The 22,523-nt window shown below is 41.0% G+C and overlaps 3 protein-coding genes and 1 non-coding gene across 10 annotated transcripts in view; all 4 read left to right on the top strand.

The window, feature by feature from the left end:
• The window catches only part of atp1a2a (ATPase Na+/K+ transporting subunit alpha 2a), a 32,003-nt gene extending 23,635 nt beyond the window's left edge, over positions 1–8,368 (top strand). The window contains exons 17-24 of the mRNA XM_026313190.1: positions 396–564; positions 1,249–1,403; positions 3,561–3,684; positions 5,185–5,330; positions 5,423–5,553; positions 5,752–5,853; positions 6,094–6,185; positions 7,895–8,368. Coding sequence (XP_026168975.1) covers positions 396–564; positions 1,249–1,403; positions 3,561–3,684; positions 5,185–5,330; positions 5,423–5,553; positions 5,752–5,853; positions 6,094–6,185; positions 7,895–7,923 — 948 coding nt within the window. The 3' untranslated portion in view covers positions 7,924–8,368. The remainder of the gene's footprint in view (positions 1–395; positions 565–1,248; positions 1,404–3,560; positions 3,685–5,184; positions 5,331–5,422; positions 5,554–5,751; positions 5,854–6,093; positions 6,186–7,894) is intronic.
• A 793-nt stretch (positions 8,369–9,161) lies between these two features.
• Positions 9,162–14,838, top strand: sdhc (succinate dehydrogenase complex, subunit C, integral membrane protein). Of its 3 annotated transcripts, none has more exons than XM_026314083.1 (6): positions 9,162–9,223; positions 10,881–10,940; positions 12,201–12,302; positions 12,864–12,925; positions 14,123–14,286; positions 14,584–14,838. In XM_026314083.1, the coding sequence occupies exons 1-6, from the start codon at positions 9,162–9,164 to the stop codon at positions 14,686–14,688; spliced, it is 555 nt and encodes a 184-aa protein (XP_026169868.1). In that variant the 3' UTR covers positions 14,689–14,838. The 3 variants fall into 3 exon arrangements, with proteins under 3 accessions (XP_026169868.1, XP_026169869.1, XP_026169870.1); XM_026314084.1 differs by lacking the exon at positions 9,162–9,223 and adding an exon at positions 9,257–9,340; XM_026314085.1 differs by lacking the exon at positions 9,162–9,223 and adding an exon at positions 9,751–9,758.
• A 1,603-nt stretch (positions 14,839–16,441) lies between these two features.
• Positions 16,442–16,515, top strand: trnar-ucu (transfer RNA arginine (anticodon UCU)). Its single transcript has one exon. It is a non-coding gene; the product is annotated as a tRNA-Arg (tRNA).
• Positions 16,516–18,538: 2,023 nt separating this feature from the next.
• The window catches only part of cadm3 (cell adhesion molecule 3), a 79,795-nt gene continuing 75,810 nt past the window's right edge, over positions 18,539–22,523 (top strand). For 4 of the 5 annotated variants that reach the window (XM_026314045.1, XM_026314044.1, XM_026314042.1 and 1 more), the window contains exons 1-2: positions 18,539–18,782; positions 20,353–20,510. In XM_026314045.1, coding sequence (XP_026169830.1) covers positions 20,420–20,510 — 91 coding nt within the window. In that variant the 5' untranslated portion in view covers positions 18,539–18,782; positions 20,353–20,419. Of the gene's footprint in view, positions 18,783–18,859; positions 18,942–20,352; positions 20,511–22,523 lie in introns of those variants that run through there. The other variant, XM_026314043.1, reaches the window with a different exon arrangement.

Below are 22,523 nucleotides of genomic sequence, written 5' to 3'. Positions count from 1 at the left end.
TGAATGAATTGTGTGTGTCTGTGTGTGCGTGTGTATAGTAAATGGTTGAATATAAATGTGTATTTACAAACTATATAATTAACCTTATATGTGTATATATATATATATATATATATATATATATATATCAGCTTTTAGTGTATGTGTGAAATGTTGAAAATAGATCCCCTAATATGAAGGTCAATTCACCCTTACTCAGTCACTCCTCACTCTGAATGATTGCTACTCAATTCCATTTTTCATTTAATCTCCCCAGAGCTGCTTTGAAAAGACATTATTAAGACAGAGGAGAGGGGGGAAGAGAGGGAAGTGGAGATGGAGAGAGAAAAGCTTAAATCATGGTACTTATCTTTCAGTTCTTGACACTTTTTGTTCGCTGGTCCTTGTGGGTGCAGGGGGCAATCGTGGCTGTGACGGGCGATGGTGTGAATGACTCTCCAGCCCTTAAGAAAGCTGACATTGGAGTTGCCATGGGGATCGCTGGCTCTGATGTGTCCAAGCAAGCGGCTGACATGATCCTGCTTGACGACAACTTTGCCTCAATCGTCACTGGAGTTGAGGAGGGTGAGGGTCGAGGACTGACAGCGAGGCAGAAAGACAGGGTGACAGATTGGAAGGATAAATGAAGGAATGATAGTGGAGAAAGGTCTGAGAGATAAAAAAAAGTGTCAGAGGAACATAAGGAAAGGAGATTTTAAGACTTTTACATTTAGAAACTTTTGCCAGCAAGAGATGTACACTATATGCTGGAAATAGCTTTTCAACTAAATGTGATATGAGCGTGATTCTGGTATTTCACAGAGCTGTAAAACTGAACCTTATGCCTTGGACTAGGATCAGACACTTCAGCCACAAAAATTAGAATGTTACCAAATTAAGTCTTGACTTACTTGAGACTTGACTTCCTAAAGACTTTAACTGACTTGACACTTGAATGGAAAAACATTCAAGTCTCAGGTTTTAAACTGATAAAAATCTGGGACAATAATAAAGGCAGTGGACAGCACCAAACAAGAATTAGATCTTTTAGTTTTAAACCTGGGTATTGAAAGGACTTACAGCATATTTAATGTTAAACCACCACATTATTGTTGGTCAGTGACCTGAAGACTTTGCAATTTGCTTATTAATTAAATTAAACAGACATGACTGTGATCAACACTCCATCCAGTACCTACTAATATATCTCAGTGTTAAGAACATATCGGGAAGTTGAAGCTTTTGTTTTTGTGTTTTTAATCTCTGCAGGTCGTCTCATCTTTGACAACTTGAAGAAGTCCATTGCATACACACTAACCAGTAACATCCCAGAGATCTCGCCCTTCCTCCTCTTCATCATCGCTAGTGTTCCCCTCCCTTTGGGAACGGTCACCATCCTCTGCATCGACCTGGGCACTGACATGGTGAGCAGTTGAAACAAAACCTCAAGTCATTTGGCCTGATGGCCACTTAATAGACTTAAAGACCACATGCCAAGGTGCCTGTTCTGTGTTTTTAACACTTAGAACACACTAATTGCTGAAAACATCTCACTTCTCGACCTTTGGATGTTGTTTTTCTGTTCTGTTCTGTCTTTTGTAACATCTGTGTGAACACTCAGTTTACAGCAATTTCACAGGTTGTGAAAATAAAACAATATTATAGAATTATCTTTATTTATTGGGTCATATCCAGGGCCATCTCTGTGTGCAGAGATAATTTTAATGATTTTTCTCAACAAAAGGAGACTAATTATTAGCATTTTGCATAGCTACAGGAAAGCTAAAGGTGACATTTAGGAAGTTATGTTAATACTGATGTCAAATGGAAGTGCCTTAAGGTAAAAAGAAAATGTTTGGTTTAATTTGTTCTTTCTGTCAGTGGGAGAAATTCACTTCTGGCTTTCTGCCGACGTCCATTTGTTCCAGCAGAACAAAGACTGGGTGACGCTCACATACAGATTTACATTTTACAGATTTACACCACTCTGCCATTTCCAGATGCCAGTCTCTCCATTGTATTTCCAGCAGCAACAAAAAGAGTTGCTGGCACGCTGCTTGCCTGAGGGGCGTAATCCATCATTGCAAAAGAAAGGAAGCACACGATGAATATATTCAAAAGGACATGTTCACTTGTGTTCATTACCTTTTAATTTTTCCTGCTCTTAGACACCAGATATTAGCATGCAGCTGAAACTAGTTCTTGTACATCCCTGTGAGCCAAAAGCAGAAGTTTTACAGGTAATAAGGTACAAGTGTTATACAGGTCTCTGCCAAGAAGCATTTTGAATCTCCACAGGTTAAAGATAAAGAGGAACAGCTTGCTCCCATTGTTAATAAAGCCTTCCACTTATTGTTTCCACATGAAATCAAAGATGAAATTCTTTGGTTTTCTTGCAGACAGACAGATTTATTCATGTTGACAAATATTTACTTAACTATCTGAGATCACAGGGACGGTGCATTCTTTATTGGCTGGATTTCTCTACAAAGATGTGATGATTGAAGTTTAAAAGCATCTAATTTGTGCACTTGTTTTGCATATAAAAACCCTTCTCTTCAAAGTAACATGTCTGCATCTATTTAACAACCGCTGGTGGTTTGAACAGCTGGATGTCTGCTTTAAAGAGAGAGACCCTATAATGAAAATATTTAAATATTGAATAAAGTACCTGAAAGTGTTTATAGTACAGTACACAAGTAAAACTACAAATTTCCCATGTCTGTTGGTGAGGTTGTTAACAGCTTGTTAACAGCTTAGTTCAACTCCAGGCTACAGGCTTGAGGGCTCTGCTGAGATTTAGCAGTGACAAGCAGCACTTCCAGTCTGCTATGATTATTTTTAGCAAGCACTGCCATGTGGAAAATGATGGCTGCAAAAGATGTTTTTCAAAACAAGATGTGGCACACTTAAGAATGCTTCAAGACTTAAATTTGGTTATTGCACACAATCACACAGACACACACAGACACACACACACCCTGACACACGCACACACACACACACACACACACACACACACACACACACAGAGGTGTAAAAAATCAATGCCAAGCATAGTCATATCCTTGTCTTTCTCAGCTGCTGTGGGTCAGGGAGTGTAACACCAAAACAAACTGGATTTGTAGACCACAGAGCATGTGTTCAATTTCACATGGTGCCAAGTCCCCGCCTCAAATCCAACTTAAGTCACAGAGATTTCCTGCCCTAAGTCACACATATTGCTCTGTTGCTCACCTGGTAAAACCAGCCAATATAAGATCTTTATTACAGGACCTTTCTACCCTCCTTTTTTATGAGAGTCTTGAAATGCTCAGTCTCTCTTTCCTCCTGTCTCCTTTCCTGCTCTCTCTCTGTCACTGTCACTGCTTCTTTTTTCCCTCTTCTCACCCTTTTTCTGTCTTTTCTCCCCCAACACAGTGATTGAGTGCAGAATTATATTAATAGTGATCTGTCTAGTCTACCCCCTGTTTGGCACTGTCATCATGCCTTTGTACCGATGCCACAAAGACAAATTCCTGCAGATTTTATTGAACAGGGTGCATAAAATAAGCTGCTTCTGTTCCTCCCATTACCTCCAGGTTCCAGCTATCTCATTGGCTTATGAATCAGCGGAGAGTGACATCATGAAACGCCAACCAAGGAACCCCAAATCAGACAACCTGGTCAATGAGCGTCTCATCAGCATGGCCTACGGACAAATAGGTTTGTCCTCTTGTGTCTCATAAACTTTTAAATCTGGGTCACTGTGACAGGCCTCTTATAGTGAAGTTATGGTGACAATAAACATCACAGACATAATAACATCAAATATTGACATTTATCAGAAATGTTGGCATTTCTTACTGCCTTTGTAAATGTTTAGGTACATACAGTTAAGGAAAATAGACCCAGAGGTGAGCAGACAGTCAAGAGAGTCCCATAATTTTCTTCTAATTGTCGTGACATTTACAGCAAATTGAGAGTAGAGAGCAAACTATTTTGTACTTAATCCTGGTCTTGTTTAACTGAGTACAGCATCACTGGAGTTTGTTTTTTATGTCTGGTTTTATAAGGTTTAGGAATAGTGAAAAATCAAAGGTTGGCCCAGTTTCTTAGGCTGATAAATAGGTCAAAATACAACAGGATTTCATTGGATCACATTGAGTTTAAAGCCACACACAGACAGCAACACACATCAACTCTCATAATTCTTCCAAGATGAGCACTGCTGGGAAAAAACTTTTGCAGGTCACATCGAATCACATTTACAAACCTCTTTTTTGACATATGGCTCAAAATCCTCAAGTATCTACAATGAGCAACTGATGCACTGATGTGGAGTGACACACAATGAATGCAACAGGAGCAAGTGAAATCAGCAACATCTTGACAGCAACAGTGAGGAAGAATAAAAGCAAACAGCAAAAGAGACCTAGAGACAGAGTGGTGCTAACATCTATCAGCATAAACACTGACCTGGTGTGGAGTTTCTCTTTAACAATGAGTCGATTAATTAGCATCGTCTCAATCTTTGATCACTGCTTGTGGAGCTTCGGTATATGTGAAGACCTAAGCTCTAAAAAGATGTCCTTCATGTTGAAAATGTTACACCCTCTCTGACAAAACAAATTTTCCAACATGAAATTAAAACTCACTATCAGCTATTATTGCTGTCCTCAGCTGTCTGGAGCCATTTACTTACAAAACAACAACATGGAAGAGGGCAGAGGGAGCAGGATATAATCACCTGTGCTGTTTCTTGTTTAAATTAAGTGACAAACACCAAGTGCACTGAAGTGTGTTGAGTATCTAGAGACACTACAGACTCTAAATATGCTCTTTCTAAGGATAAAAGTCAAGGTAACAATAATAATTCCCTAGCTGATTTTAGAGATCAGTATAACCTATTACAAAAACAGAGACATAAGGAGACAGTGGAGATACAGATAAAGCAACAGACACTTTGAATTAACAGATGCAGTTAACCTACAGAGACTACAGGTCAAATGAACATGAACAGCATTGAGTCAGAAGAATAGTTTCCATTAGTGAGTGAATGATGACTGAATATTTTCTTGGTTTAAATGGAACAGTTCTTTCAAAGAATTTACTCTGCAAACCAAGAGCTTCATGAGAGATAATTAACTCCAGCTAAAATACCTTCAATAATAAAAATGTGTATGTATTGATCATTTATTAATGCTCATGTACATTTTAAACCAGGTATGATCCAGGCACTGGGGGGTTTTTTCACCTACTTTGTGATTTTGGCTGAGAACGGATTCCTCCCACAAACCCTGGTGGGCATCCGCATCAACTGGGACGATCGTGAAGTCAATGACCTGGAGGACTACTATGGCCAACAGTGGGTAAGGAGCAGGGACAAAGATAAATTTACACGCCCTTTGAATATGTCCATACTCATGCACGAATAACTACGACGTGTGTTTCAACCCGACAGACCTATGAGCAGCGGAAGATCATTGAATTCACCTGTCACACCGCCTTCTTCGCCAGCATTGTTGTTGTCCAGTGGGCTGATCTTATCATCTGCAAGACTAGGAGGAACTCCCTCTTTCAGCAGGGCATGAAGTAAGTGAAGGGGGAATGAATGAAGGATGGAGCAAAAGATGAACAGTAGGATGTGAATAAGATAGCTAAATGTTTAGAGTATGCCACATTACATCACTGGTTTGACTCTGGCCTAGACCCTTTGTTGCATGTCCGACCCCTCGCTCTTCTCGTTTTTCCAACCATGTCTCTCATATGTTTTTATTTTCTGTTGAACAGGAACAGGATCCTGATCTTCGGCTTGTTTGTGGAGACTGCTCTGGCTGCCTTCCTCTCCTACTGCCCTGGAATGGACGTTGCCTTGCGCATGTACCCCCTGAAGTACGCTCTGTATATGCATATCTCCACCGAACCGAAAAATAACCTCTTAAAGACCTAATAGGCTGCCATTAGTCTGTCACTCTTGACTTTAAATGAAGTCTGTGATCTTCTTAAACACCACATTGTTATGCTTAATATTCAAAAATGGCTGCAATGAATTTAACAATTTGCACTCTGCCTGTGACTCACTGCTCTCTATCTATTCCCGCCCATGTTATATGCTTTATCTCTTCCTCTCAGGATCCTGTGGTGGTTCTGTGCCATCCCATACAGTCTCCTCATCTTCATTTATGATGAGGTCCGTAAATTAATTCTGAGGAGGTGCCCTGGAGGTAAGCAGTTATTAATAACCACTAAGATTAGACGGTTTTTGCCTTGTTTGTCTTGTTATTAAGCTAGAAGAAAAAAAAAACCTTGCCAAGTGATGGAATAGTGGTTGACATCCCTGTATCAGGAGCCACACAAGTAATTTTCCATCCAGACTGTTTGTACCAGCCTCTCTACCTTTCTCAACCTTCCTGCTGTCCTTTACAAAATAAACATCCCAAAAGAGTAGACTGTCCACTGTTTTGAGGACGCAGTGATTGACAAACTCACCACAGCTCTGCTCTGCTGATCTGACCTGAAACATCCCAGCAAGCATTTGACAGATGGTGACGGGTAGGAGAAGATCAAGATCAATGTCATTCCAATAGAGCACGACACATTTTAGAAAAATAACAACTGCTTTGAACTGTTCTGAACATAGATCTCGAAAGAACAGCTACCAGTTTTACAAAACAGTATTGGTAGCAATTTTGAATGATTACTGATGACAAAGGGTGAAAGCTTTAATTTTGGAATAACGTTCAAAATAGCATTTCAACATTGGGACCAACTGTCAAACTTTCTTTTTTGTTTTTGGAAAAAAAATCCACGATACAAATTTTGCACTTCACCTAATTTTTCTGGCAAGTTCTGAGACAATCTTTCAGCATTTTCATATAAATTACAAAGCAAGAAGTCTGACAATTTCGCCTAAAAGTCATTTACCCTTATATTTAACAATAGCGGAATTATTCCTCACCCTTAGTAATGCAGCTGAAAACTGTCAGGCAGCCAGCAAAACACAAGCCACTCAATCCTGAACAATTTTCCAGCTTTCAAAACTGCAGCCTCTGCAGCACTTGACTGATTACTGCTTGTCTTCCAGGTCTGATTTCTGACAACATAAAATGTAAATGTGCTGCTGTCTGGCAGTTTACTTAGGAGTTCTGTTTGATAATGGTGCATAAAATCACAGCTAATAAACAACAAAACATCCAGGGGTGAAAATCACGTCCACATCACCGCTGACATGAACTGTATGTGCACCAGTTTTCAACATCAGCATCAACATAATCTTTTACTTGCTAATTAACAGCCAGGTGATAACATAAGACCCTTCCAGCTGATAGCAGCAGTTAAGAGTAATTATGAACAGATTCCAACAAAAACATGAAGTGATTGTTTTATTTGTCTCACTGGTGAAAATCTTTGGCTTCGTGACCTTTGTGGAAGACGTTAGTTACCATATAAGCAATTTTTACACATGCAACAAACTAGTTAATGTGCAGTATGTAAAACCTGCACCAGGATTCAGATTGCACCTGTCCAAGACCAACCAAACAAGAAGCAAATGATGGGAAAGGAAATTAAAGTGGGCTGATGACGACTCTTGAGATAGGTCCCAAAGATCATACACATGATATGGACTCAGTACAATGGACCAAATCTGTTCAGTGTCACCACGTTTCAGCCGATGAGGGCCAAGACATGATGAGACAAATACGATTTATCGTGACAGTTAATCATTTCTGTTAATCTGTGTGCCACGGGCTGCTGATCAGAGTCCTGGAGTTATAAGGGGATTCATTTGGAAATGTACAGAGACAAAGGCGATGAGATGAATACAAATAGAGTGATACAAAAGGATATTATGAAAACTGCTCGCCTGTCATTTTGGTCTCTGACACTTTCTCTTTCTCTTTTCCCATATTCTGTCTCTCTTCTTCTCTTCCAGGTTGGGTGGAGAAGGAGACATATTATTAACATTCAGAAAATGTCAGTTTGAATTGCATGTCTGCGTGTGTGTGCGCGTGTGTGCGCGTGTGCGCGCACGTGCGCATGTGAACACGCACATGCGTGTGTTTGTGTGCGCGTGTGTGTGGGTGTATGCATACTGTACATGAGTGTTTGTGCATTCTCGTGAGGGTAGAGATGTGTGTCTGTCAGTTGTAATATTGCATGGATCAGTTCACAAATATGATTATCATAAAAATACTGCTGAAAATAGGCTTTTGATTTTGCTTTGAGTTTTTTCTTTTTTTTTTTTTGTTCTATCAGAAAACATTTCCAGCAGAACAATGGTAATATACACCTTTGTGCCTTACATTAACTGTTACCAAGGTGACGTATCATGGCCTGTTTGCTTCTAAAGGAATACCAAATATTGTTCATCATGTGAAATGTACCAAATATAATGTTTTCCAACCTATCCCTGGCAATTGTTTTATTTATTATTCACTTTACTGAGTAAGTTGAAGCTTAGACCTGAACCTGGGAGATGATGCAGAACAGCTTGTTAATTTTATTATGAGGATCCCTATATGCACCAAGAGTATTATTTTCCAAACCACATACTGCAGTATTGACTAATATTCACCAATTTAAAAATTTCAGCCATTTTCAATCACATTACTCCCCATTTGCATTTGTTTTCTGGTTCTAAATTCAATAGCTTACTGACAAAATAATGAAGAAAATAAATTCACAGACAAAAAAGTATTATTGATAAAAGTTGCTGAGCTCTGGAATTAGCTCTATGTGGAAGCTACTTATGCTTTAAATCTAAAGTTAAAGGCATGAAGAACTAGTATAAAAATCAATCAAAAATGTGTTTAACTTCTTATACCCATCCTGAGCCTGGTCTGCTTCGAATCCTTCATGGCCAGTGCTTATACTTGGCAGGTCAAAATGAAAACATAAAATTTAGCTGATGAACCTAAACATACACTAATAAAGATAATACATCTATATGAATGTTTTCTCTTAAGCAGCTGGTCTACTGATATCAGCTGCACTTAAAGAGAAAATAGGGCTTTTTTAAAATGTCATTGAAGCATAAATATATTTTTGTATTAAAATCTTTGTATTCTTTATGTTACAAACAGCAAACTCCTGTCTGTACATTATTCTGTGGTGTGTCACATGATGAAAAACGAACCTTTAAACCAGCCTATGCATCTGACGTTGACCGACAATGACCTCCTGAAATCCTGCAGTACGTAATGACGACACCACTAAACGTCATTTCCGCTCGCTGCCCGTCAAACATGGCGCTGCTGCTAAGGTCAGTACATTTCTGCTACTTAACTTTTGGGCTCGGTGGAAGTTTTTTCATGTCGTTTTTCAGTCTTATCCTGTGAAATGGATTAATCTACAGCAAAACGACAGCTGCGAACAGACGGTGATGATTTTGTCTTGGTGTATTTTCCTTAATTATCGTAAATGCGGTGAGATATAGCGTTAGCTAGCAGACGTTAGCTAGCAGGCTAGTGCTAGCGGTTTTTCTGTTATTAAAAAACAGCAGGAACTTTTATTTCTATTAGCGACCGAGTGATATGTTTTTGTTTGTTTGTTTCTTGTGGACCTTGTTTGACAGAAGCGTAATATTGTTTTTGTAAGGTAAAGAGCATGAACTGCTTGAAATACTTTGCTCGTACTTGGGGAATTTCTGCTTGTTGAAGAAAACTAAACCATCATTTGGTTGCCGTAAATTATTCAGTCACTTTCTTTAAACTTGTTGTTTAGTTGTTTAGTCTGGTTTAACTTGACTTACGATTAACACTGTTACTCTGCTGTGTCTTTGTCAGCAGCATATTAAGGTAAGAGCTGAGTAGAGTCATAAGTGTTGAACTTTGTCCACTTCATTGACCTTAGATGTTCTTGCCAATCCAAGTAATCACACCAATGTTTATCGCTGTCTACAGAAGGAAAATTACACAGCAGAGATTTAGTTCATCGCCCGTTTCAGATAATTATTATTATTTTTTTTTTTACAACCACAGTGACTTGTTTTTATTACTTCAGAACAGGGGTTAGCACTGCTGTAGACTGTTTGAGTTGTGGTGACATGATTTTACAAACTCTTTAACAGGAGATTTCCCTTCAGTACTGATGTATACGTTACTGTGCAAGTTTTAGACTCTAAAAGTAAAGTGAGGATGCTTTTATAAAATAATGCCATGAATAATTATTCAACTAACTTTAAAAAGTGCAGTAGACAAAAGCCCTAAATCAAATCACATCTGGTGTGACCACCCTTTGCCTTAAAAACAGCACCTGTTCTCCGTGCACTCTGTTTTTAAAGTGTTTGGCAGGGAGGTTATTTCATGCATCTTGGAGAACTTAGGAATCAGGACTCTGTGGGGGCCACACCATCTGTTACAGGACTCTGCTTGTCAATGGAGATAGTTCTTTATAGCTCTGTCTATATGCGTGGGCTTGTTGTCATGCTGCAGAATAAATTTGTGGCTGATCGGCTGGCTCCCTGATGGCATTGTGTGATGGATACAAATCTTGACATCTAAAGTGCTGATGTTCTCAGAAATAACACTATGCAATTGCATTGTAGTGTTGGTATAGACAGCATCATTTATATAATTATTTAAAGCATAAAAATAATTGTGAATTGATTAATTATTGGTTCTGAAATATTCTCACCTGTTTTCAAGCATGATATTTGTGCCAGAGATAATACATAAAAAAATTAATTTTGCTTTATTTGTCTAGATCTTACTTGTTGCTTATGTTTTTTTTTTTGTTGATCTGTTGTTCCCTCAAATGTTTTTTTTTAATTGTCCTAATGAAACATTTTTCCATATGCAAATATAATGTGTCCAAGGTGTTGTGTGCCTACTTTGTTTCTTCACTAGTATTTAATCACAGGCACAAAAATCCTGATAATGTGTCTTAATTCTAACACTTAACCTGTCTTTTGTCTTTAGGACATTGACCCGTCAGGGTGTCAGTCTCTCCAGACCACAGTACAATGTCCTCTACAGACAGTAAGTTTGGTGTGTGTGTGTGTGTGTGTGTGCGTGCCAGAAAGCAAACGAGCAAGTTTATGGTTTCACGCATTCATGCTGCTGCTACTCATACTGATGATGATGATGATACAAATGCTAACACAAAGGTGTGTAATTTACTGTGTGTGTAGCACATAGGGATGGGAATGATAAGATTTTATTGATACCAGTACCATTATCTGTATCAATTTTACTTATCGGTTCCATTCTTTGATTCCCTTATTGACTCCTGATAAGTATTCTATGTTAAACAGTAGATCTACACAGGTTTTTAGCATCAATGAAGCTGTTATCTGAGTCTGAATGCCGTATTCCACAGAATTCCGCAAAAATAGAGAAATACATCAAGTACACACAATTAAACACAATCTGTCATTATTATAACAAATCAACTGAGTTTACAGTTTTTTCAAGTGTCTTTTCTTAATTTTTCAATTATTGTTGATTAGTTTTCCCAAATTAGACTTTATAATATATTTCTGCCCAAGACAGAAAACTGTTACATGTTCAGCCATTTGAAATTACTATCCAACACCCATCCTGTTCTGTTAGAGTTTAGAGTTCTTCCTCTGTCTGCTTTTTGTAAACAAAGCACAAGTGTATGACCTAACGTGCCCTATAGACACAAGGACACTAAATGCTGCATATTCAACGAAACACAGTAAAGACAGTATCAGAGCCCTGTGTAGTAGCTGTGTATAGTAGCAGTCTGTCAGCTTCTAAAATGAATGAAATGGGAGAATTTTGTGTGGTATTTCATTCTTTTAGTCAAATAATGATCTGCTAAGCCTGCTGTGTAGCACTAATTTTGTTAACATTTATCCTCGGTAATAATGGACGTGCTTTTTGGTTGGGAAGTGGTGGCATTCATGTATTTGTTCCATCAAAAGATTTCTCAACATGTTGCAGGTGCTTTGATTATTTTACATTAAGTAGCACTGCTGTTATATTTACTCATGAAATGAAGCCCGGCTTTGTAGCATTTCTATCACTCCCCATGACTCCATTCTTGTTTCAAGTTTCTACCGGCAGAGCTGCAAAGTTTGAGGACAAGACAGATACACAACTGTCAGAAAAACATGTTGGCATCAATAAAAGGAATTGATAAACAAGGAGTAATTGGAAAATTTGGAACCATTTCTAAGGTGGAACCAGGTTTTAATTCCCATTCCTAGTAGGCCATACTTTTTCATTTATTACAGGCTCTGTATTCTAAATTCCTTTTTCTCACCACTGCAGTGCAGCCCCCATGGGAACCACAGCTAAAGAGGAGATGAACAAGTTTTGGGCCAAAAATGCCAGACTAAACCGGCCTATGTCTCCTCATATCACAATCTACAAGTATGTACTCACTGTGACTTGCAGTTCATGATGTAGCCCGTATCTTCTTCAGAAGCTAATCTTGAGTAAAAGATGGTGATGACTTCGTTATTCCAGTGAAATTGTACACTCCATTTGTGTTTTAGACTTTCAGCTCCATGCTACGGTCTAATGTAGCACATCATCCAGCATGAAAATATTACTGTTAAAGTCGATTTTCAGATCATGCAAGCTTTTTAGTGCTTATAAATCAGCAGGACAAGGCACCATTACACAGACATTTTATGCTTGTAGATACATGTAGTGCAATAAGCACTATACTGTTTGGTAGTTAATAGAAATTTGAAACCTCAAATAAAGAAGCTTTTTAGTCAGTTTGCCTTGTAATTTCCTACTAAGTGTTCTTGATGGCTCTGTTTTTTTTTTTTTTTATCTCTCTCTATTTCATCTGGGCTCATTCCTATGGCTGACCTATTATTAGGGCACCTATTCTGTCATACCAGTGATGAAAGCTGAATGCTGCAACTTTTATCCACATGTATATGGCATTATAGTAAATGTGTTTCTTTTTCTTTGTTTCAGATGGTCTGTCCCCATGGCAATGTCAATCACACACAGAGGAACTGGAATAGGACTCAGTGGCGGTAATACATTGGTTTTTTCTTTGTCATTCAACGCCAGTGTTTCTAGTGAATATTCTTCTGTTTCTTTTAGTTTTATCCCTAAATTGCTCAGAATATATCATGCAAACAAACCAAAAATGCCAGATGATACATGTGTGAGGCTTTTCTGTTATTATTCTAACACGGATGTGAAGCTACACTGCTGCTGTCAGATTTTGATTGACCCTAAAAATCTTTTCAGGACATTTTAGTCCATCATTATTGATTTCTGCTAACAGCATTTACTGGCATTACAAAACAGAACTTGTTCAATACAATTCAACCCTGTGCATGTGAAAATTAACTCTTAAAACTGGGCTGCTATCAGCTTTTAGTCATTTGCCTGTGGTAAAGGCTGAGCCTGTGTTTGTATGGCATGGTACTGCACATCAGTTATGTTGACCTTGATGCCCTCTCTACAAGCTGGGTTCAGTTTTCTTGGGTTCAGTAAAGGTCTGTGTGCTCAACTGCTGCTCTAACTTGCACACTGACACATAATCTGTCAAAAATATCATGTTTAATTACTTTTTGGCTCCTTTGCAAAAAGCTGGAAAACACAAAAATATCACAAATAACTTTTTCAAGCTCTTTTATTTTGTATTAAAGTTTCATTGCAATGTTTAGATGTCCTGTTGCTATTTTTCAATGCTATTTTGCACATGGAATTAAAAGATTAAATTAATATGTAAGGTAAAGATTGTCTATTTGCATGCTATAGAGGTTTATTCTTGAGCAACTTTTGATGTTTCATTCCTGCTGTTTTTTCACATGAAAATGACTCAAACTAATACAATCCTACTACTATTAGACCTTTTAATCATCCATATGGCACAGAAAGAGAAGCTTAAACATGCAATTGAGTGCAGTGCATTGGAAAAGCAGCCACTGCAGAGCCTGTTTGGTACAGAGCCATTGTTTGGCCTTCATTTAATTAATTCAGCAGGGAAAAAAAGTCCTAACTCAACTGAAACATTCAGATGGTTAAAAATGACTGGTCAGTGCGGTCTGGTGACTCATGGAGAGTAATCTGGCAAAATCATGCTTTAGTAGCATGTTGGCGCTTGACAAGCATTTATTTCTCACTTATTGCTTGCTCTGTAAAACTTCTGCATGCCCAGCATTTTTCCTGCCGTTCGCATATGCACTCTGTCTGGTCTCATTACTTCTGTCTGTGTCTAGCTATCTCTGCCTTTGCGCTGGCAGCACTGGTTTTACCGGGAAGTTACTCCTACTACCTGGACTTGATCCATTCACTGTCAGTCGGCCCTTTTCTCATTGGGCTGGCTAAGTTTGGCATCGCCTTCCCCGTATCTTACCACACCTATAATGGCATCCGCCACTTGGTAAGACTTTATTATTTGGCTTATATGACAAGCACATGTTAGTCATTTGTCCCATATTTTGTAAAGTATATTTGATATTCTTTGGTAATTTTACTAACTGTACTGTAATTACTGTATTCAGTCTATGCTTAAGCTTTTTAAATGAGACAGATCTCTTTGCAATTTGTTTTGTTTTTCATTTTTTCCATTACTTTAATATAAAATAGATAACCTTTATACATGCATGGAAGTGATGGCATTCTGATACTAAATTATCCTCTCCCTCTTTTTTTTTTGTTTGTTTATCATTTAAATAAGGCTTGGGATCTCGGCAAGGGTTTCAAAATCCCTGAGGTCTACCGCTCCGGCTACACAGTTATCGGTCTGTCCATTGTCACCTCCATAGCCTTGGTTTTGCTCTGAGCACGAGAAGAGAAGAGATGAGCACCAAGGAATGGGGAGGAAATTGAATGCAATGTGGTGGTTTTGTGTACATGTTCTGTTCTGTCCTACTGTAGGCCCCATGTCATCCAAGTGTTTAATAAAGGATTATATTATGCTGTAAACAGAAAAGGTTTTGTGATGTGTTGTTTCTTGGAATTAATTATACTCTGGAAAGCTTTGGGGTCATCAAATGCGGCAAGAGAGCAAAGTGCATGCAAATGTGACCTAGTTTGTTTTACACTTGTTCCCGGTGTGAACAACAACCAGTGGCCAAATTTAGACGTGTCCTACATGTTATGTCCTTATGTAATTTGTCTAATAGCGTTCTGACGTCAGATTCATTAATCACTTCGCTTTGCCCTGGGTGCTCACTGGCAGACCAACCAGTGAGCCCGTCTGTGTCAGTGAGCACAAAAATGTGTGTTTGTGTCTGTGGGGTGGCTGTTTACTGTAGACTGTCATTCATATTTTACCTACTTCAGGCCACAGCTGCTCAGATGCATTTTTAACGTTGGAAGAGCGGGGCTGAGATGTGGAGAGGCAGCCCTGTGGTGGAAGCTGTGTATGTGAACAGCCTCCTCACCGGCAGCCAGCCTCAGGCCTTACCTCCCGCTGAGCCGCACCATAGCTACACACTGCACCTGAGCAGCTTTTGTGTTGCAGTGTGAATAAAAGCAAGCTGTAATGTAATGTCAGCAACTCCATTTATGTACTGTACTGTAGCAAGTCCACATGGGGAACAAAAACTACACTAAATGTTCTGGGGAGGAAGCTGCACCCATACTCTTTTACAGCAACCTGTTGGAAAATGTGTCTGTTCAGATCAACTAAACCTGCACTGAGAGAAACAATGTGGCAGCTTAGTCAAGTTAGTCCCAACAAAATTAGTTTATCAATTTGTTACTTCTGGCTTAAAGTGAACGTGCTTGTCAGCTTGCATTTCTTTTCAGTGTGCGGTTGAGAAAATATATTTGTGTGCTCCACACATGATCAAAAATATTGTGCATGAAGGACACAGCAAACTGTCTCTACAATTACTGTGAGTGATGATAAAACCTGAGTTCATTTCATCCATTTGATCGTGTTATATTACCCCTAGAGCCATATCAGCTCTGTTACTGGACAATATATGTTTACAGTTACTATATTTAACTGCTGCCAGTTAAAATAATTGTCACTGTAACAAAAACACTTGTAAAACTGCTCTCAGTGAGTTTTGTATAATGTGGTGTTTAGATGATTCTCTACATGGAGTCTAATCATTTCCACCTCAGCCAAAGATCTATCACACTGATTTTTATTGTGATTCTATTTTTATCTGAATGGATGCAGAAATTGCTCAAACTCTGCAGAGTCTCTAGAAATACCTTCCATAAACAGACACTGAGGTAATAAAAACATGAGCTGTTCTCTGGAGCTCTTCCCTGCGAGGAATGATCATTTTAGTTGGAAGATGCTGCATTTTTTTTGGTTTTGCTCTGATAATGTTAACATTATGATGTTTTGATGAGATAACCTGTGTGAAACCAATTGGGGATGAAGAGCAGGGGCTCTCCCTTTTTTTTAATGAAGCGTAAAGGCAGTAAGGATTACGCGGCGGCAGCACCCCCTACTGGGCGGTAAATTACTATCCACAGGGCTGCGGTCCTGATGCTGAGGCTTGATGAGGATGCTGCACTGAGCTGGGAGGGGGAGTATAAACCTACTTTTGATGAGCAAGAAATGTGCCTCCGTCTCTGTGGCGCAATGGAATAGCGCGCTGGACTTCTAATCCAGAGGCTCCGGGTTCGAGTCCCGGCAGAGATGTCAATGAAAGGATTGTGGCTTTTTGGTTAAGTGCCATTAATGGATGAAAAGCATGAACGTTGTTTCTTGTAGAGGCTGCAACTGATGATTCGTCTTACAAAGCTGCTCCATCTACAGAAAAGATGGATGAATGTTAGAATGGATGTATAGATAAATACATGGGGTGCAACAGATGTGTTTATTTTGCAGAGACCCAATACGCAGAGCATCTGGACTGAATTGTTAGAGGAATTTCACATGGATTAGTCTTTTCAGTTTGCAAAGGTCAGCGCTTTAATATGCAGATTTTACACAGGCAATAAGCCTGAAGCACATCTCCGTGCACGGTTTTCCTTTCCCAGTGTATTACTGTCCAGGCTGCACACTCAGGCTCAGGTCTTATGCGGTCATCACTCAGGCACCGCACGACAGTAGAGTACCACACAGCCTCGCGTGTGAAAGTCAGTGGGCACGTTTTCAGCACCTGGGGCTCTCCACTCATTTCTTTTAAACCAGAGCAAAAGCTTTTTCTAATGCAACCAGCAACAAAACATTTAAAGCCTTTTTTCCGTCCTCGTAACAAGTGTTTAATGATGCCAGATGCCGCGTTTCTGTTCTCCCATTTGGTTTAGAGACAGGGGGCAGATAAAGGCTCAGGAATGACTCAGAGTGCCAGGAAACTGTCGTTTTAAGATTTCAGTATGCAGAATTTGCACTGAATTAAACTATAATCAGACTACAACTGCAGTGTGGTGGTGCTAGCAGTGGAGAACAGTGATTGCAAGAGACATTGAGTGTTTTTACTGTAGTGAAATCAGAGTGGGGACCTTTTTGGAATCCTTTCAAGGACCCTTCAAGGTGGACTTTCTGCTTTAGAAATAAAAAACTACATTACCCCTAAACTGTGCAGCACTGTTTATTTTTTCAGTGTGGAGAGCAGCTGCTTGCTTGAAGATCTCTCAAACGCCCAGACTTACCCCTCCCGGATCCCCCATGGCTTGTATTATTTTGTATTTTCCTCAAACCCACCTCCCCGCGTTCAGTTTGCCGCCACCATCAGCTACTGATTGGGCAGTCGTTCGGCTGCCGCCATCCATGTTTAACCCCATCATGCCTCCCCACACACAGACCTAATCCGCCAGCAAAACTAATCCCTAATCCTCTCTGGCAAGTTGAACAAACCCCTTCTACCAGCACCACCACCACCACCACCTCCTCCTCTCCGCCCGACCTCCCTCCCTTGAATCCTGATTCCCAAATGGGCCTGACGCATAAACGTCACATCTGTACGGGCTCCCCTTAATGGGCTTTAGAAGCATATGCAAAACATCCCATTGGCAGGAGGATATAAACATTATTATAGGCGTATGATATAACATTTTAGGTAATAACTGATTAAAAAAAGGAGACAAGTCGCTATGATTATAAGACACAGACGAACTATAACAATATTGCTAGAATATCCGCAAGATACAGTAAAACTGAAAAGGTCCCACAACTGCACAAGGCCAAGGACTGGGTAATATCATTACCATATTGCAAATTATCAGGCCTACGGGAAATTGCAGTGGGTCTGTCTGTAAGATAGGAGTAATGGCTCCATAATATCAATGATAAGAAACATTATAGGCCACTGAGAACTGTGACAATCAACTTCAGATGACCTCTGCTGCCTAATCTCAGGAGATATGTAGGTCTAATCCTGCGATAACATTTTAGCAGGACTCTTGGTATTAAGCATTTAGATAATGTGAGCAGAGCCGTCGCTGGGTATCCTACAGTAATGTGGCCCCACAGGAGATAATAACACGCCCGATAAGGTCAGCGTAGACTGTTATATGAACATTATAGTGATTTTTCACTGTGGTGAGATCACACTTGTCTATCTGCTCCATCTCCTTCATGTTGCTCTCAGCCAGTAGGCCCCTGCTCTGGCCCTGTTATCCCGGTGGTACGGGCCAAATCGTATTAAAATCCCTCCCTCCCTCCCTCCCGTGTCCCCTCCCTCCCACTCGTCTTTCAGACAGACTGCTTTTGCTGCAGTGAACGGTAGCCGTGGAGAGAGCGAGAGAGGGATAGAGACACAAACACGGGAAGTGAGAGGGAGAGAGAGGAGGGAAAAGCAAGAAAAACAAGGAGTCAGGAGAAGGAGCAAGAAGATACAAAAGTCGATAAAAGCAGATTGAGAGGAGGCTCCGGACAATCGGCTGCTGCGCATCAAAGGAGGGACCTTATTGGGAACCTTACTGGAGACCAGCGCCAACCAAACCCGAAGGCGGAATATAACGGTGTGTGTGTGTGCGTGTGTGTGTGTTTTATTACAATGCATTACTTCGCAGTTTGTGTTATTGTCCAGTGTTAGGCTGTCGCCTGTAGGGCGGACAGGAGACACCTGTCAGTGCTGACGCTTTTCCGTCTCCAGGAATGTGTCTGTGTGCGGACTCTGGGTAGGTGGCTGTGTGTGTGTGTGTGTGTGTGTGTGTGTGTGTGTGTAATCCGTTATGCCCGGAGAGAGAGCTGTATAATCCCTGCGTGTTTTATAATGTGCTCTGAATATAGGTTTTGTTGTCGGGCTGTGTGCGCGGTACCACACTCTTACTCTTGTCGCTCTGCAAAGAAGCACCACAACTGCGTGTTGTGTGCAGCAGCCACCTCTCCCCAGTCTCCAAATCTCATCCCATCAGCAGCAAATATTTCTGCAAGTGCGGGAGAAGCTGTGAGAAAAGACGCTCCGAGCTGTGAAACACCGGTTTGGTGTTCCCGCGGTCCGTCGCAGCGATGCAGGTAGCCACCACGAGCTGTAGTTATTGTTATCATTATCATTATTACTATTATTACTCTCCACCTAAGAGCAGACCTCAAGACCTCGGGTTAAATGCGCCCAGAGCGTCCGGGTTATTTCCCATGGATGCACTTGTTCTAGTTTTGTTTTCATTTCTCGCCATCACTCAGCAGGAAGGGCTGGAGCAACAATAAACACAGACCCCCACCCCTCCCTCCCCATCCCTACATCTCATCTCATTCCGTGCTCCCACCCCACCGTCCGACCCACCCTCTGTCCCCGCCCTAACAGCACGCCCGTCCCGCAGGCAACACTCCAGCCGGTTCCTAGTGAGCAGCGACAGTGTGGGAGCGTTTCGCAGATGGACCGAGGGCTCACCTCGACGGAGGCTACTGCTATTTTAAGGACTGTGCGAGAGAAAGAGAAGCAGAGGGAGAGAAGTGTGTGTGTGTGTGTGTGTGTGTGTGCGTGCACGAGGGGGGGGGGGGAGCGAGTGCCTGAGCGGCTTTTGTGCACGTCTGTCCGTCTTCAGTGTTGTGCAGAGCGCACCGTGTATTCTCACGGGGCGACAGGTGCATCTCTCCGTTGCCGCTGTGTTTTCTTCTTCCCTTTCCTCCTCTTGTGTTTTTCTCTGTGACGACCAACTGGGGGAATGTTGCTTTGCGTTATTTCTAATTAGACTGAGTTAGTTGCAGCTCGGTTATAGGCTGTCCAAAACAGTCGTTTTCCTCGGCTCCACATGCGCACAGCTTGTTAAAGTGGATGAATAAATTAGCAGCTATATGAAACCTCCCTTTTCCTTCTTCCCTCATTACCGCCTACTCACCACCATCATCACCATCTCTGCTGTTAGACTGTTAGTCTGTATCACCCCCCCCTTGCCCCCGCCTTTCTCAATCGCCGCTCAGTATGGCATGACACAAGCAGATCGATGAATACCCATAGAGCAGGGCCTGAGTAACGGGTGGGCCAAGCATTTATTCAGCAGCAGCCAAGCAATGGCAGGGGATGCAATTAGTGGCCAGTCGGCTTGCCCTGCTTGTTTTCTTGATCTCCCCACTGCTCTCTCCCTGCAGGTGACACTCCAGAGCTCCTCTGCCCTCCTGAGGATTCAGTGAGACAGGCGGATCTGTGCACCCGACCATGGCCTTCTCTTCAGCCCCCTCCGCATTACGGAGTGTCAGCTTATTGACAGCACTGTTCATCGCTGCAGTTCACAGCAACATTGTCGACTGTAAGCAACTCTCTGCCTATTTATCTATCTGCTTCCTGTTCTGTCTCTCCCGGGGGCCCCTGACCTCCCCGACCCCCTCTTTCTGTCTCTAGCGGTGCCCCTTATCTGTTGACTTGAGGGTTTTTCATAGTTTCCTGTATGACAAGGGAATCAGAGAAGCGTTAATAAGCAAATAGGACATCTACCTCTCCAGACACTGGTGGAATTTCTGTCATTGTTTTCAAGGAATGTGTGCAACATGTACGTGGGCACAGGGCTCCACACACACACACACACACATTGCAGGTCTTCACAGATGTAGCTCGCTTGCCCCCTGGCTTGCGCTTCTTTTTTCTCTTACCATGATTTTCTTCAGTCACTTTCATACACTCACAAAAGAAGTACAAAAGCAGACACCTTCCTTTCATGTTCACCAGCTCAACAGCTCTATGTGCGCATAGATAATATCTGTGTCAGGGGTTCATGCAACCTGGAGATGGCAATAATCATCTTGAAGTTTCTCAAATAGCAACACAGGAGCGTATGCACTGAACACACCTACAGTGCAGACACCTGACACCTGTGATGAGTTGGGCACGGCTGAAAGCGAGGATTTGATGAGAGAAGCACTTTGTAATGATATCATCCCTGCTGTGAGTGAATAGGAATATACTGTCCAATGTGCTTTTCCAATTACATAACACTAAAGTGACCGGCTGCTGGTAATACAACCTCTAGAGGGCAAATTGTGCCCATGGCAAAATGGCACATCAAGATTAGCTCTCAATCCATAGAAAATTGATTGACACAGGTTGAATCCTGTTGGCATTTTCTCATTACAGTTGGGATTTAATTGGCATAAGATGATATAGCAGGCAGGAAGGCTTCTCTAATAGATGCTCCCTGATTTGCATTTGTAAAATATATTCCCAGATGTCCTTTGCGTTCACTTGTTCACACCCACTCAATTTCACAAATCTGACTACATCTGCAAGAACATAGTGTATCTTTATGCATGACTTATGTTTATTGTGTTCGTGTATGGACACATATGAAAACACACACACCACATTTACAGTACTTCCACATTGTGGATCTACTGTTCATCAGCTGTTTTTAGATTTTATCAAATTCTGCATAGTAGTTTTGCATGTTTGTGAATGAAAGGTGGGGAAGTCGAGGGTTGTCATTGAGAAATCACAGTGGTCATTTCTGTGAAAAGTCAGAAACAATCCAGCTGCACTAAAAAGCAGGGATGAGGTCACTGCTAAACAAATGCAAATGCAGGCCTGTCAAGGCCCTGAAAACTGTTGAAGATGAGAAATGCATAAACAATCTCCAGATTGAGGCACCGATGATGAAATATCAATCTCTCTTCAGAGTGCTGCCCCCTACCACATAGGTCATCATTAAAGCTCAGACTGTGGTTTGTTATTTGGGTCCAAAAATGATTTTGGCTTGCATTTAGACACATGTCACATTTGATTAAGGTGTTCCTAGCGGGAGGCCTGACCATGCATGACCAATTCTTGCTTTGGTTTCACCTAAGTGCTGTTTTACATTATCATATCAGTCAAGGAGAGTAATTAAGCCAGGGATGCCTGGCAGTGTTTAGGTGATGTCAAAGAGTCCTGTTGAGAGGAGAAGGGAGCTATGGATGGAGTGCTGACTTAACAGACATCCATCATGCATGTTGTAAACCATTTAGTTGTATCAAAAATCTCTGCTATTCAAAACTAATATTAACCACACCCAAACAAAACATTTCTCCACTGAAAATTAAAAAAGAGCTCAGACAGGAACCGATACATGCACGAGTCTTGTGTTCGCTGCTCTATAGGTTCCAGACACTTGAGTAGTGTAGCAAACAGTGGTGGTACAAGCTGTAGGTTTCAAAACACTGGCCCATCGCTCACATCTGCTCCAGTCTGCCTGATTGCTGTTGTTGTGACACAGCAGCAGAGCTCTTAAGTAGAAGATGGAGTAGAGCAGGGTGGGCAGTCAGATAATGCCGTCATAATGGAGATCTCCACG

Source organism: Mastacembelus armatus, chromosome 17 (assembly GCF_900324485.2).
Source record: "Mastacembelus armatus chromosome 17, fMasArm1.2, whole genome shotgun sequence".
In the NCBI taxonomy this organism is placed as follows: Eukaryota; Metazoa; Chordata; class Actinopteri; order Synbranchiformes; family Mastacembelidae; genus Mastacembelus; species Mastacembelus armatus.
Note: the sequence above shows the minus strand (reverse complement) of the source record. Positions and strands in the feature narration are given on the sequence as shown.